Below are 17,598 nucleotides of genomic sequence, written 5' to 3' on the forward strand. Positions count from 1 at the left end.
CAAACTTTGAGGTTTTCAGCACATGCAATGGACGCATTGTGTATTGTGTCAGAAACATAGCTATGCCATTTATGATGTAGGATATCAGTCATCACTATTCCTGCAAAGGACATCTGGAGTGCCAAGTTTTCCATAGATAATTGCTTGGTGAAACAGTATTACTTTGAGGAGGCTTAAAAACATAGAAAACTTGTGCAGTCGTTAGAAAGGGTTCCATAGCAGAGAGCAAAAATTATAAGCATCCCATTGTTCATTCAAATGAATGTTTGGGCAAGAAAACTTCAAGTACATCTTGTCCCACTTTGCTAGAAAAGTTCTGCCCATTTCACCTAAGGAAATGGAGAAGATACCCAGAATAGTGGTGAAATAATATGTATGGCAATATATAAATCTAGACACATCAGATGGAAAATGTTATAAATGGTTTCATTCCGTACTTGAGTCTCACCAGTCCTTTTCTCCCAATCCCTTTCCCTTTGATGAAGTTTAGATCAGGAGCTTCTAGGTATAAGGGCTTGTGTTTTTGTTCCGAGTAAAACCCCATGCTTTCTAATGGGATGATCCTCACTAGCACCACAATTGTTTTCAAGGGGAAGAAAACATATAAGAATGACTTATCCTTCCTAGTTCAAGTCTAGTGGTAATAGGGCTCTTTCGCACTAGACAATTCTAGCAATGTTGTTTCATTTTAAAATCCATTACAACATTCCATGGAATCCTAAGAGTTGTAGTTTGGTCAGGCACTAGATCTCTTTGGATGAGAATGTTAAATACTCTTTCTTCAACTGAACATTCCAAGATGGGAAAGAGTACATGCCTCTGTAATACAATAAAGAAGTAATTACCCATGAGCATTCCCAGTCTTCTTCCTGGAATCACTGTTCATTATGTTCATTGTGGCCCTCTTCCTGGCTGGGAAGGTCTATTTAAGTTATTATTAATTGCAGTGGTGCTTGTGCCAAGTGATAGGACCTTGTGGATCCTCCACCATTGGGGAAAGAAACCCATTCAGCATCTAATACAAGTGAGATGAAGATCCTTTATAGAGAATTTTATGGCATGCACAGGCAATGTTTTATAGCCTCTCGTAACAATAACTGAATCATCTTTGTTTCCCTGCTGCTGCTTCTATTTTTAAACACATTTACAAATCATTTATTTCCAAGAATAATGCACTTCTCAGAAAAAATGACTTCTCTGATAATCTCCTGTGATCTTGAGAGCGTATGTTGAATATGTAGCAACAAATGTCAGCAACAGGTATAATTCCTGTTGTTTAGCCACTTAGGTCACTGCATCAAATAGTGTAAGTAATTGACACAACAGTCTTTTGTGCAACAGCATCCAAAACACACAGACACACATACTTATTTGTGACTTTTCCTATTTGGAAGTCATACCCTGTAGCATCAGCTTCTATGTTTTCACTTCACTAAGGCTAGATAGCAGCGTTATATAAATCACTGCCATTTTAAGGCAACCTTTAGAATATCAGAGTAGAATCATGAATGGCCAGGAATGATTTCCTAATACAGAAAAGCTTGCTAGGATTCTTTTAAAGGGAGCATTGTGGGTGAGGTTGCAGTGGCATTTAAGGACATTGCAGCTTATTGGATGCTTCCAGCTTCTCATTAGTATGTAGCAAATGTTCTGCTTGCCTTCAGCACCTTATTTTCCTCTGAGATGTGATGGCAAAGTTTCCTTTTTGAACAATCCAGGGAATCCTTCCAGAGCAACCCCTTGCTGGACTATGCCTTCAGCTCAGAAGCTGCAGCTTGTAGAGAATCCAGCATCCTCCAAGAACCAATAGGAACTAACATGGGACTCTACTTCTGGAGCCCTCGGGCATCCTTGACTAAGGCAGAAGAATGAAATATAGATCTGAATCTTATTAGTGAGTCATGTGTTGGCAAATTCATTAATTCAACGAAACTGTTCTACTTGTGACTAGATGTAGGATTCAGGTAAAAAAAGTTCAACCAGCCAATCAGTCAAAGGAGTTAAATCAATCCATGTCTCTTAATTACATCTCCCAATGTTCTGATAGCTGTGCTTTCATCAAGAAATGAACAGTGAAGATGTGGAGCAGGGTCTTTTCAATAGTATCATCCATCTCCTTTCATTCAATTTAGTTTTAGTTTTGTTGTCACTCCTGTATTGCTTCTGTGTTTGAAAGTACCTCCTTTTAATTACTTGCTTTTCTTTTCTACATGGTTTTACATATACTCTTTTTATAATTATTAGTCAGAATGCTGCAGGTTGAATGAAAACTTGACAGGAATGTGCCTTTAAATAAATAATCATGCTTATGAGGTTGATGAGGCTCAGCAGTGAGGATTGTAAGAGTCACAGTCAAAAAAATAACCTTTCCAAGGTTGTTGTAGTTTTTTCTGACTATATGATCATGTTCTAGAAGCATTCTCTCCTGACATTTTGCCTGCACCTATGGCAGGCATCCTCGGAGGTCTGAACATGGGCATACAGCCCGAAAAACCTACAACAACCCAGTGATTCCAGCCATGAAAGCCTTCAACAATACATCAACCTTTCCAAGTTTTGGTTAAATGCAGTGCAATTGGGTGCATCCATATGCAGTTGTATTTTATTGATATAAACTTTGATCCTGCATATATATCTATATCTATATCTATATCTATATATATCTATTTATATATCTACTTACCAAAAAGGAATTCCCACTGAAGTCAGTGTAACATTGTGAGCTAGCATCATAATTGTGAAAAATTTACAAGCAAGCTGGTTGTGAAGATTTACAAGCAAGATGGTTAATTGTTCACAGTTTACTTTAACAACAAATTCACAGGCTTCTATACTTAAGCCTCATCCCTACTGCACACAGATAATACAAGTGGGTCATTGGTATCCACTGGGTTTTGGCTCTAGGTCCCATCTATATGCAGATTCTCAATTGCCGCTAAAAACAATGGAGTAGTAAAATAACATGTCTTATATGAAATAGTGAACAACTCTATATAAAGCATGATGATTTGTAAAATTACAATAGGTTGCAGAAGGGTATACGCTTAGCACATAGCAAAATCAAGGTTTGCTTTTTGGATTTTTCCCAAATATTGAGTATGTAGAACCCATGGATTTGGAGAGCTGACTGCAATATGAAAAGAATGATTTTGGTCTTTCTTACAGGGTGGTTATTGAAAAGTAAGGTGGGAATGTTTAGCTTTACAAATAGTTTGAACTGTAGCTTCTACCAATTCCTTGTCATTGACCATGTTTACTGGGACCTTTGGGAACTGAAATCCAAAATATCTTGAGGCCAAAGTTTCCTTTGGCCTCAAGTGGATGAAGTATGTGTGGAACACTTGGAATATTCAAAATGAGCTTTCTAAATATTAAGCCTTATAATTAGCAGTGTTTTTTCCATTGGTCAAACAGGAGTGGGAAGATGTTATAATTAACCCAGTCTCTTAGGCCCATGACCCTCTAGATCATTATTATTTGAACAAATACGGTCTTTTAAAAATATAGTTCACAATCCTACATGTGTGCTAGTCCTATGATAGAAACCACTGACTAAGAGTCTAATTTAAATGGGAAATTCCACCACTGAATCCTGTCCATCTTATATGGTTCTTCCCCCAAATCCTTAAGGTAGCTGTATTTATGTGGGGAGGAAATGCATTACTATTATAGGAAGGCAAGCATTATGTCATTTCAGTTGCAGAATGCCAAGGATCTCTCTTCTACTTCAACTCCATCAGCCTCTTTCAAAAGATGCCACTTGGTGTTAGATGTGAATCGCAAAAGATATGGAGAACCAATGAAAACTGTAACCTCATAGACAATTATTGACCTGCAGCCACTATTATTTTTACATGGAAAGCTGGCAGAATAAAATTTTGAGCTGTTCCTGGCAGAATCTGAGGCAGTGGAAAAGCACATCAACACACAAATAGCAATCTTGTTTCACAGTGTTGAGAAAATGCCCTTAAAATGATCAGCATATTATTTGCATTAAGTAATGTGGAGGATCCAGAGAATGTGGATGAGATCTTCATGTTGTTGTTCAAGAATCGTCATCATCAGCAGCAGCAGTAACAACAACAAAAATACACATGGATTGAAACAGCAAAGAAAAATGCTTTAAGAACGTATCCTGTGTGCTGCCTAAGCTAGGCTGATGTATTCTTTAATGTACACAACAAATTAAATCATCATTCTTGGGGAAATAAGAACTCATTGTACTGTTATCTCAGAGAGGGAAGACATGTGGAAAGTCAGAACATCAGAAGCTTGTGCTATTTTTCCTCAATATATTAAAAGCAATGTCAGAGGCATGTTGTGAAAAAGGGGGAGAGATGAGGAGGAGGAAGATGAGGAGACAACAGCATCCTTTGCATTACCATGTATATTAAATCCCACACTCACATATAGTCCTTGAGCCGCAAAATTCCTTGGCATTTATTTTGTAAGATTATGAGTTCTGCAAAAACAGAAATGAGAGCAATGGGCATAGATCTCATTTGTGAAGTTTTTCATCTAGGTCATTGCAGATCTCATGCTTTGTATGGAGAAGATCCCAAGATTCATTCCTGATAGCTCAAAATAGGGCTACAGAACAATTCTGAATCCCCAGAGAGACACTGGCAGTAAATGTCAGAAGTACTGGGGCAGATGGATCAGTGGTCTGACTCAACATAAACCAGCAGGCTCTGTTCCTAGCTGTGAAAATGTCTCTAGCAATATATCTCACTTTTTCATGGGGTACAAATCTCATGTTCTTACAGCTTGTGATCTCCTGAGAAGGCCAGGTTTTGTAAGCTAAGAAATGGCTTCGGTATAGTCATTCTCATTTATTTTAGAAAAACTGGGACAGCACCACACTGTTTCCCCTCAGGAGTGTCTTCTTTCATCCCTTGCTTGCACTGAGGGCCCAAATGTAAGTGAGCTCTTCTTCTTGAAGATATGGACTCATTAACTTGCTTTTCTATTATTATTGCTATCAGAGTATTTTAGCCTATGTAATACTTTCTCGTATCAGTAAAAAGGGGGTTTGTATGCCTTGTGTGATTTTGAATTCATAATTTTATCTGTAATTGACTGTTCCAGTAAAATGAGGGAACTTTAGAGCAGTTATCCAAAATATCCAGGGCTCAGGCTGTAGACCTTGACTTCCCATGTGGAGGCATCACTCACGGTGCCCAGCTGAACTCACCTTTTTTTCATTACATTCTAAAATAACATTTAACAGTCCTAATGGCACATCCAAATTGTAAGTCAATGCTACTAATGGCTTTGAAAAGTTTAGGATTCTCTGTGCATATGTAGCACTGGATACTTCCCAGACAAGTTTCTGATCCAATTGTTAATCCCAGCTGGAGTAGATCCACTGAATCAATGCATTTTACATAGGTTTTGACTTAGCCAAGTTCCCTTTGAATCAGCGGTTCAATCTTCATTCAGTTTAGCGATTGGATTTAGACCAAAGGGTCAAAATCTTGTCTATCAATAGTCTAAAGACTTTTTTAGTGGGTGTATAATTTCCATTTTAAAGTGGACTGGCCCAAAAATATTTTGTTTTTGGGGTAAAGTACAAGTTGCACACACAGCTCAGTTCCATGTTCAAAAGTGTGGGAAGGCTGGCAGTTGAATTATATTTCAATACTAGAGATGTGAAGGCAGCAGGTTATTTGAAGACATAGAGCAGGCCATATGGTGCATTGACCTCTGTCCATTCGACTTTACTCAACATGTGCCACCTGAGGCAACTGTCTCACTCTGCCTAATGGCAGAATATTTGAATATTCTCATAGAGAGGAGATATGGTGATAGCCACTGCCTAATGATTTATGTCCTCTTTAGATCCATCATTGCTATCCATCTGTTGGATAATATCTGTTCAAGGGAGCCTAAAGTACATAGAATACCGCCCCCCATAGAAGTCTTCCTCCTTTTGGAAATGACACAGGGTGGGATCAACAGCGAGTGATAGAAGAGCATTTACTACCATTGCCATTTATTTCTTTGGTTTGGACATATCTCCTTGAGATATAGTAACAAGTTGTGAACCATCTAATCTTGTTATAAGACTGAACTATATTCTCTGGATCTTACAAATGTCCTTGTATGAAGAATGTATATAATGATATAGTGAAGGCATTCATAACTCAGTGGTAGTAAGATACACCCCACTGCTCAATAATGGTTGGCATTACTATGTCATTATATTCAATCTTGCTTTAAAGGACAAGTAGTGTTTCATAAGCAGCAGTGTAATTAGAAAAGGGCCATAGGGATGCAATCTCTGAAAATATCTTTCTCGAGGCTACAGAAGGTAATTCTGACCATTATTAAAACAATGCTCATTTTTCAGTGCTTTCTTTTCATTGTGGAATAATGAAAGGTGTTCTTGGATAGGTACACGAAAAGCCAGATGTCAACTTGTTCAGAGACATACTGAGGGCAACAGGTCAGACAGAGCCATGCCAATATGTCTTCTTATTCATTCTGTGACTGTGGCCTAAAGTGCAGTCAGCCATGGAAGATTGCTACAGGTGAGAAGAAATACAACACTGGGTAGCAACCATCAGGTTTTGGACTGGTTTTTAAATATATGGTTTCACAAATATAAAACATCTATAAAAGCATATAAAACCAATATATATTTAAATCTAGCAATGCATACTTTAAAACTATAACTTAAAATAGTCTAGATAGGCCTGCTGGAAATGATTTAAGTAGCCTTTATTAAAGATTTAAACTGAGATGGCATCTTATGATGGCAAATCATTTCACAGTCTGGGGCAACCAAAGAAAAAAGTCCCCTGGGTAATAGTCTAGTTTTGACTGACTGAATTAGATGTTTCTCAGAGGACTTAAATGTATAGGGTGAATTGTACTCAACACAGCAATCCTGTAGGTATCCCTGACCCAAACCATGTGGAACTTTATAGGTAATATTTTGTATTTTGTCTGGAAATGAATTGGTAGCCAGTGAAGTGATTTTAGTATTTGTCTAACATGGTCACTCCTAGATGCACTAGTTAGGCAATCTGGCTGCCACATGTTGAATTAATTGAAGTTTCCAAACTTGGTACATTGGTAGCCAAATGTACAGCACATTGCAGAAGTCCAGTCTTGAGGTTACCAGCATCTTTAGGTTCTTCAATTATAGAAAGAGGTGCAAATTGGGTAACAAGTGAAGCTGATAATCACTCTTTAATGTTGTATCCTTCTGGGATGTCATTTGGATAGACAAATACAGAAGCACTTCTAAGCTATAAAGGCAGTCCTTCATGGGAAATGCAACCCCATTCTGGATATGTTACAATGTTCATACTCATTAAATTGCTTCATTTCCAGTTTTAGTAAGGGTTTGATGTGGATTGAGGCACTTATCTAAATGGTTAGGAATTTTCTAGTACTTTCCCTCAGTAATAGTGTTGACTTCTGTGTCCATGAGGTGGTAACTCCACCTTGGGATTTACTCTAAATTTTAAAGGAGCTACTAAAAGTTCTGAATCTACTTTGAGTTTGCAGATTCATCATCCCAATGACATACAGGCTTCCATTGATCTAGTGACCTACAGTATGACACTCTCTTGTCTTCATGACCATGTTAACTGGAGATAATGACTAGTAGTTTAACACATATGGAAGGTACCAGGTAGGGAAGGGCTATCCTAAGTAAGTCTGTTGGGAATTTTATTGACAAAACTTGCTATGGGACAACCTACTGAAGTTATATCTTTTAAACGAACTTTTCAAAGTTGGTCCAAAATTATTACTATTATTATTATTATTATTATTATTATTATTATTATTATTATTAAGAGTGTATTAGTTTAGTGAAGCACATCTTTGTCTTGCTTGCAGCTGTTGCATTTATTAGCTATGTTATATGCTATATGTTTTAGCATTTGGCTAGTAGATTATCTCACACTAAATTATAGTTTGACGATTTTCCAACTGAAGAAAAAAAATGGTTGCAGTAAAATACATCTGTTGCACATTAGCAAGGAACCTTTTTTATGGAGGAACAAATTCAATTTATTTTATGGCCTCTCATTCTCTAAGGGATGTTACATATATGTGTGTTGCAGGGGTTTACTACCTTAAGTGTGCTGAAATGATACTAAAATGACAAGTGGGCCAAGGGATTGATCAATTCTACATCACTGAATGTATAAGACATTTTTGGAAAGATAGAAACCACCCATTCTACTACCATTCATTTCTGTAGCTCCCCATGGCTTCAGGTTGCAGCGTTGCTAATGCCTATTTCCATTAAGGAAACTGCTAACAGTTTAAGCACCAGAGCTGGAGCTTTCAAGTGGAAGATAGCTCTTTAAAGGAACCCCTCAAGGAACCATCACTGAACAGCCATGGATTGGTGAGATTGGTTTGGCTCTGGAAAACATGTGGGGCTCTTCTTGATTTGTCTAAATGGGACAAAGACTGCTACATAGGCTATGCCTTGCTAGACATAGGTTTCAGTCCACTTTTCCACAAATAGTTAGGGAAAGATTCACACTGAGTATGACAGTCTTGAGTATGTATGGTGGATCTCCTACCAATGGAGCACCCCATATGTGATATCTCACCTAGGGATTCCATCTGTGGCTGTGTACTGAGTGTTTAATTGCCAAGGACTTCTCCTGAGATAGGAGCATCATCTGCACTGCTTTGCTTTGAAAGAACTTTCATTGGGTCCATCTTCCTAATTAGAGATATATGAAATGGAAATATAGGTCCAAACGAAGTGTTTAAGCGAAGTGTGAAATAGTTTTCCTTTTTGAATTACAGCTTCCACAACCCCCCAGCAAGGATATACATACTTAAACAGTAGCTGTGGGTTGAGGTTTGCTGTTTAAGAGATTGTTTGTTTGCAAAAAAAAGATCATTTTGTCAGGACCACCATATTTGATAACAGGATGGGAGGAATACAATGGGAATGTTGGAAAGATGCTGTTCCTACAACAAAGGCTGTGTATTTTAGAGACACTTGCTCCAGATGGCTTTTCTATGAGAACATTGTGTTTTGACTTGAGAACAGGCACTTCTTACTGAGGATGTTTGGGCATATTATTAAGGACGTTTGGCAACCTTTTGTGCATTCTGCTTGGAAGAAGAAAAGGAAAGAGGAGAGAAAAGGAGGGGGAAAGTCTATTTCTACTTTAGACTTATTTACACTCTGAATATAATAGTTTAAACATGATTGATTTCACAGAGATTCTCTTAGATTGACACATGTACAGAAACAAATATCTTGCAGGGGGATTGGTCAGATTCACTTTGACGAATTCAAATTCAGGTTTACTCCCAGCTTCCTTTTCTTGCTTGCTTATTTACATCAGGGGGTGAAAAAGCCATTTAATATAAACAGGCCTTGTAAGGTGCCTAATATGTTTTATTGAGATGTGGTTAAACTACATATTTTATTAGGAAGACTCTGTAGTATGGTGGTGGAAAACCTGATATTTAGAACAGGTTTTGTAAAAGAAACAATATCAATTATTAAAATGAACTTCAGGAAATTTTGTAATGCAACTCAGCTCTATAACTTTATAATAATTAACACTACAGCTCTCAATAGGGTTAATATTTCTAAAGGGTTGACTTGTGGTTTTATAATGTAAGCCACAGTTGCTTCGGGATGCCAGTGGGGTTGGAATTTGAAATATTTACAGGGACTCTAAAAGTAAGTAGGACCACGATTGACAGGTGGGTATCATCTATATACCCCCCCTCCCCTCACCTGGGGATGATCAGAAAAAATAACAAACACAGTATATTCGAGTAATGGCAGGGGAAGAATCACTTTCAAGACTCATAGACTGTTCTGAGTTGTTTGCTGTGTCACATAGTGATACCTTTGTGAAGGAAAGCAAAGCAAAACAGAGGTAATTTAGAGCTAGTGTGAGAAGAGAAGGAGATGAGATTAAGGGCAGAACTAAAGTTGAGTCTGAAAAGGCCAAGCCCTTATCAGTGAATGTCTAGTCAAGGAATGATAATCGCATGTCCTTACATGTATTGCTGGACTGCAATCCCAGCATTTGAAACCATTGGCTGTGTTGTCTAAGGCTGGTGAAATTCTGTGAAAAGAAAACATGCTGGTATTGCCAAAATTATCCTGATAAACTTTAACAAATACCATTATGCACCTGTTCCTGCCATCTTCTGAAATTAGCCTTGATATCAGGAACCGCTTTGAGCAATGAGTTGTGAAAAACACCTTTATATTCCCATATTATGAATACATTATCCATTTTTATGTGTGTGCTGACTTCTTAAAACATACAGCTACAAGAATGGGAGAGAAATATTGAATGATTGCTTCACCATATCACAGTGCCATTTTATGCATAATCCTGAGGTTTCATCATTAAACTTGGGAGCTTCAATCTTAATCCTGCTTCACTGGAAGAATCTTGAAGGCAAACAACCTCAGGGAAAGTGATACCTTAAGAAAGGTTTTTAACCCTGCTTCAGTGAAAGGATCTTGAGGGAAAACAATTCAAGGGAAAGTGGTGCCCTACAAAAGGTGCCTTAATCCTGCTTCAGTAGAGGAATCTTGAGGGCAAATGACACCTGGGAAAGTGGTGTCTTAAAAGGAATGCATATTTTAAAAAGTGCTGGTATCCTTGAAATAGGAGGAGGCATCACCTGCTTGTGTGATGGAAATTGAGCAGATGGTTGAATTATAAGATGGAGGAGGGAATCTTCTATGATGGGGGTGAGTAAATTCTTAGTCTTATTAATAGATGGGATGCCATGAAATGCCACCTAAAGAAGATGAATTTCCCCACTTCCCCCTTTTCCCCAGCTGATGAAGTAGAAAATCTGTTTTAGAATAAAATGCTTTAAAAACATAATGTAATCTACAAGAATAATCAGTTTGGGACACAAACTATATACTCATGTATAAGTCCTCAACTTGTATGTGAGGTCAACTTAGACAAGTGTATACAAGTGTATATATGGTATTTACAAACTGTCGCTACAGTTGAACAAGACCTTTCATGTGCACCAAATGAGGGCTTCTTATTGTCTTCTTTGAAAACACTCTCAACATCACATAACAAATTGATGTATAAAATACTGTTTGTTATGATGCATGATGTCTGGGCAGGAAGAAAAAATATGTTGTCAGAAGAAGACAGGATTGAAGTTCGTCTTCATGAAAAGATGGACAGTTCATCTGCATGAAAGGATGAAAAGAGAAAAGTATTTTAGGAGTATCAAATTGAGCAATAGATTAGTGTTATGATTGTTCATTATCCATATCTCTGTTTCTTTTATCTCAGGAATCAGAAATTTCATTGAGTTATTGCCAGTTTTTTTTTCTGAGGACATAGTAATGCTGTCCAAGTACAGTTCACATTTGTTAAAAGCTCCATGCAAGGGCATATCCTAAAATATTTCACAGATGGGAACTTGGACACATGTAGCCAAATAACATCAAAGTGTGGTCAATATGGCAAAAGCAACTGACAAGAAAAATTGCCCAAACTATGAGAGGCTAAATATACAGGGAAGAGCAAGATTCAATCTCTTCTGTCCCCTGTTTTGTGTAAACTACTTTTGCAGTTTGAACTCAGTTTGCTGTAAATGAAGTAAGCTAAGGAAAAGGGAGGAAAGGAGGGGGGAGAAGGAGAAAGCAACCGAGATCCTGAGTAACATATGAAAGAATGACAAGGGCAAGGATTAATAAGGGCTTGCCTTGCCAAATTGGGACAGTGGAGTGTCTGCAAGTACCTTAAGAGATCTTGAGGTTACTAGTACTAGCATACAAACAAACTACCCCAACCACCAAATTACATGTCCCTTAAAACACAGGACAGCAGGAATCTAGCATTGCATATTTCTGGCTCCAGTTCATTTCCCTGACTGCCACATGCTGGGGTGTGCATGGAGGAATTCTCCAAATTGAGTGAGTCACCTCACATATTTTGATTTATTGGCTGTTACAGGGAAGAGTGGAGAAAGAAGACTTGGTCCTTCTGGTTTGGGCAGCACCTACATATACACCCTAAATATCTAATTATATAAGAAGAACATATAAAAGTTTATAATGTATTTAATATGGCCTCTTTACTCCCACACAAGAAATTCCACCCGGGGCCTTTTCTTACTACTCAGGCTAGACCTACACTGCCATATATTCCAGTATCTGATCCCAGATCATCTGCTTTGAATTGGATTGTATGAGTTTACACTGCCATATAATCCAGTTCAAAGCAGATAATCTGGGATCAGAAACTGGATTGTATTGCAGTGTAGATGGAGCCTCTTTTATAACACCAAGGATGCATCTACACAGATCAAACAAAACGAGTTTACCTTGTAACCACCGACAACAGGCCACATGATGCACGCCTGGTATTTATTTATTTAGTTATTTTTCAAACTTATATACCACCACTCCCCTAGGGCTCAGAGCGGCTTACAAAACAAACTGGAATCTAACACAAATTAAAACAACAGATCAAAAGTCAAAAGCCTGTTGAAACAAAAATGCCTTACAAGCCCTGCAGAAGGCTGATAAGTCCCACAAGGCACGAACTTCTGGTGGCAGAGTGTTCCAGAGCGATGGTGCCACTACTGTAAAGGCTTTGCGTCTAATTGCTGTTAGACGCAAGGTTTTAACACTGGGAATTTCCAATAAATCTTGGTCCTCAGAACGGAGAGATCTCTGTGGTTGGTAGGGGGTGAAGCAGTCCCTTAGGGACATCGGCCCCAGACCATATAAGGCCTTAAAGGTAAGTACCATCACTTTAAAAGTGATCCGGTGCTCAATTGGCAACCAGTGCAGCTGCAGTAAGATTGGTGTTATGTGGCATCTCATTGGAGCTCTCGCAAGAAGCCGAACAGCTGCATTTTGTACCAACTTGAGCTTCCGGATCACCAGGATGGAAAGGCCAATGTAGAGGGCATTACAGTAGTCCAGTCTTGAGATGACCGTGGCTTGGATCACCATAGCTAGGTTGTCCCTGGACAGATAGGGGGCCAGCCTTCTAGCCTGCCACAGATGAAAAAAAGGTGGTTCTGCTAACGGCGGTGACCTGAGCCTCCATTGTCAGCAGAGGGTCCAAAAGGACTCCCAGACTCTTTACCAATGATGACAGGCATAGCACCTCGCCATCCAGGGTAGACAGCTGGATATCCCCACTGCCCAGTTGACCCAGCCATAGGATCACCGTCTTTGCTGGTTTACCCTCAACCTGCTGGCATGCAGCCATCCAGTAACGGTCTCAAGCCATTGATGAAAATTATCGGGTACAGAGTCTGGCCAGCCTTCCATCTTCAACATAAGCTGAGTGTCATCAGCGTACTAGTAAAACTCAAGCCCAAAACCTCGAACCAGCTGAGCAAGTGGTCGCATATAGATGTTAAATAACAGATGTTTTGCAGCATAAGTGCTGCTTACAGTCATTAATCAAGTTTTGAGGGAGCCAAAATTTACTGTGGAGCTTCTGGGAAGGTCCAGAGTGACCCCAGAGTTTTTGAAATGTGGGCAGCTGGAGTGATCCAGTGTCCATATATTTAAAAAGTAAAAATAGTAATAAAAATAATGCGAAAACTTTCTGTTTCACTGGGCAGAAGCTTCTAGAGATCATGTGGCTGAGTACCCTGTTGCAACCTTACCAGAAGTGACTTCCAAGGAACTGCTTGGAAACAGTGGCAACAGTAGTGGCCATCAGGAGGAGAGAACAATGATAGTTGTGGACTTCTTGTGCTGCATCCAGGGTAACTGCATAGTTGGCTACTCTAGAGAATTCTGGCTTGTGCAGATGCAGCCTATGGTTCTACTTCAACTAACATGCCAAGATCCTATAGAATACTGGGTTTGTAGTTTGGTCACTAGAACCTTCCGGCTGAAAATTCTAAGTACATCTCCCTAAACTGCAAATCCCAGGATTTGATAAAGTGCAGCCATAGCACATAAATAGAATGCAGCAATGTAAGTATCTAATGTAAAAGACCCTTGGTTTGGACAGCTGCCAGTGTACTGTAACACTTGTTAAAATCCTGTTGTTAATTCCAAAGTAAACCCACTGAATCAGTTGATGAGTGATAGGTAAGTGGTCATGGAAATTCAGCTGATTCAATGGATCTGTTCTAGTTGGTACTAGCAATTTGATTTAACCTAACTTTCCCCCTTTTTAAGGTCAGAAAAGCTGGGCTCTTCAGGACTAGCTCAGAGAAAAATGAGCAATTCCCACAAAATGACAAAACCATCCAAAGGGGGAAAAGCAAAATTTAGTATGTTTCCAATTGAATAAGCCTGGATCAGGACTGTATTTTGTTTCATTTTGCTTTAAATTTTGTTTTAACTTGCAAACTGAATTCCATGCGGTGTTATGCCTATGTATAATTTAAGCTGGTGGAATGTGCTTAAGGGTGTCGAGATGTAAATCACTCCTTTAAAAAAAAGAAGAAGACAAGAAAAAAAGAAATCCATTGTGGTAGGAATAGGTTAGTGAAACCTTGCTCACATCCCGGTAAGCAGACATATATTTTTGTATTTTTTATAGGTGGATACAATGCAGACTACGCAGCCCCCTCGCCACATTGAGGAATCGTGTAAAATGAATGTATGTGCTCGTAAGTGAAATATTTATGAATGACGCTCCAACTCTTAGTGTATGTTGGATCATAAAAAGACATGGGACCTCTGTTCAAGAATGTCATATAAAGAAATCGATTCCCAAGAGGCGGGGCCACTGCAAGGCTCAAAAGACATTTAAAGCAAAAGCTCATTATTTTTCAAACAGACTTCTGAATCATTCTTATTTTTTTAAGGAAAAAATATATGCACAAATGAGAAATTCCAATTACCTCTTGGGGAAAGCCGTGAACTGATTCAATAAATCCAAAGGGATGTGAGAAAGGTTGTTTTATTATTTTTTTCTTTCCGGTAAGATGAAATAGTCAACTATGGACAAACAGCATCACATGCCATCTTATGTAGGATTATGGACTGGAGAGCAAGACAGATTTTCCCATTCAATCTGCCTCTGAGAAGACTGGAATGCTGTCAAAGAATTTCGTCTGATTAATGCTTTCGTTAGTAACCGGTGCGGGACAGGAGGATGGAATTTAAAGTGCTTAAAATAAGAAATTAGCTACGCTATGTAGGTTTTAAACAAATCCCTTAAGCATGTGCTAGATCAACAAAGAAATGGTATCTATACCTCAAAACTGATTGTGAAAAAAATCAGAATAAATACCATCATTTAGAAATATTTGTGGAGAAAGTAGGGATTGGACACTCTTGGTACACTGAGTAGGATGTTAAAGATTTTGTATGGGGAAGAAAACAAGCAATCTGTGAATTTCCCTGTCATAAAAATGTTTTTCATAAAAAACAAGTTGCAATCTGCTGAAATATATGTATTTTAAAACGTGTGATAGCTAAATCTTGACTTATTTATGACATTATTGGATTAAAAACGACCTTTCCTACTTGGAATTACAGTATTAGGGGGTCTTGGTTTAATTAAAAGGGAACCTGCATGAAACATATGCCCTCTTTGCATTTCTAGGCATTCTTAACATATCATTACAATTCAAAGATATTTTGGGGTAGCCAAAAGTTCAAAAACATAATTAGCACACATGAAAATGAGAAGCATTGGATGGATCTTTAGAAAGTTGTTGCAGAATGGGGCCCATAGAACCCAACTTTTAAGACTGGACTTCTGTCTGATAACCCCCTCCCTGGGCTAGGGAGTGAATGGGATTGTGTAATGAGGGAAGGTGCTAAGAAGGGCTTTCCCCTTTTAGGGCATCTTTCACAATTTATTTCCTACTTTCCAAAGTGCCACCATTTGATTCCCTTCCTCTCCCTGCCATCCATACCACACCATATTCAGTAAAGTTCTGTGGCCCTCAACAGAAGATTTGGCAATAGGACTTAGGGTGTCTTGTGGAAGTTATCTTCCACTAGCCCCATTATGCACTCTTTTCTCTGGATCCAACCTCTGAATTTATATTATGATGGGAAGAATTAGATGATCCTGTTCCCAAACACTGATTTCATCTAATCAACCATTGCCATCATCAGTGTGGAAAGCAAGAATAGACTATTAGTGAATATTTCAGGTATTTATTTTTCTTTTGAAATCTTTGCTTTCCTATAAACTGTAATGTTTTCACTGTTCAGATTGCTGGTTTATATCTGGTATATTTACATGAAGATGTCATATAATTACATTCATTAATAAAATGTGTACTTGACTTCACAGTATGCCTTTTCTGATACTCAAAAATCTAGTGTTGAAGATCACACTCTGAGGGCACAATCATGTCAAAGTTAAGTACTTTTAAATCCTATTGATTCCAGTGTGAGGAGTTAAAGCATGTACTTAATTCGCTGACTGAAGGCACTAGAACTTAAAAGTGCTTAGCTTTGGATTGATCGTGCCTTTGCTATTTGATTGCTATGCATTTTTTTCTTTGTAGAAAGTCTCACATCTTCTTTACTATTTGTTGTTGTTTTTTTAAAAAAAACTGGTGGTCTGTCCACTTTTGTATTCATTCTCAGGTGGTGGAATCTATAATATGGCAGAAGTTTTGGCCTCTTGTATGAAGAATATATTATCAAACTTGAGAGACTGTACACTTCTACTGTATTGATTTTTTCCCTTTCAGCAAATCAATAAGCAAAATTAAACTTTAAAACAAACCACAGATTCTTTCATTTTATTTTGATTTTAGACTTTCTTCATAATTGTACATGTTTCTTTGACCTTGGTGGGGTTCTAGTTTTTTGGAGGTAGAGATGATGTCATGCAACCCCAATGCCCTGTGCATTGATATGGGGCAAGGATTCTCAAAGTTTATCAGCTGTGGAGCCCTATTTGAAGCTACAGTTTCTTCGTAGAGCCCCAGTAAGTTTTTATATATAATGTAATATAATTTATATTATATAATATATATCAAACATGGCCAAACTTGGACACAGGGGCCACGTGTTTCAAAATTTGACAGATGGGCCAGACCAATAGCAGATGGACGGAGAGTGTTTGTGTGAACTGATTGGAAAAAAAAGGAACAAATTCCTTTGCACACTGCTCATATTTCATTTGCAGTGCAAACAAAAAAGAAACAAAGAACAATATAATATTTAAAATGAATAAAACTTTTAACCAACATAAACTTAAAAGGATTTTCAGTGGAAGACCGCAGGGGATATCGAGTCTAACCCCCTTCTGCCATGCAGTAAAAGCACAATCAAAGCAACCCCAACAGATGGCTACCCAGCCTTTGTTATAATAATAATAATAATAATAATAATAATAATAATAATAATAGAAAAAAAACCAAGGGCCATCCAGTTCACCTTCCTCCTGCTGTGCAGGAAAATCACAATCAAAGCACCCCCTGAGTGGTGGGAAGAAAGAGGGTTCTGGAAGCAAAGAAGGTGGATGGGAGGAGGTTCTGTGTGGTGAGAAAAAGAGTCTGGGCAGTGGGGAGATGGGAAGGAGGGAAGGGTCTGTACCAGGAGTACACTGCTGCCACTGCTGCTGCTGTTTCAGCAGCTCCAAACTTTAATTTCCCTGTATTTCTCAGGAGGAGAAGGAGGAGGAAAGAGGAATAGATGGTGGGAAGCAG

General features: G+C 38.4%; 1 protein-coding gene across 20 annotated transcripts in view; it reads left to right on the forward strand.

Annotated features, from left to right (window-relative positions):
* Nucleotides 1-17,598, forward strand: part of PCDH7 (protocadherin 7) — a 453,309-nt gene that overhangs the window by 63,363 nt on the left and 372,348 nt on the right. The window contains exon 2 of one of the 20 annotated variants that reach the window (XM_067469008.1): nt 14,517-16,669. The exons of 17 other annotated variants lie outside the window; for them this stretch is intronic. In XM_067469008.1, coding sequence (XP_067325109.1) covers nt 14,517-14,594 — 78 coding nt within the window. In that variant the 3' untranslated portion in view covers nt 14,595-16,669. 2 more of the 20 variants (XM_067469003.1, XM_067469006.1) reach the window with 2 other exon arrangements.

Source organism: Anolis sagrei, chromosome 5, assembly GCF_037176765.1.
Source record: "Anolis sagrei isolate rAnoSag1 chromosome 5, rAnoSag1.mat, whole genome shotgun sequence".
Classification (NCBI taxonomy): Eukaryota; Metazoa; Chordata; class Lepidosauria; order Squamata; family Dactyloidae; genus Anolis; species Anolis sagrei.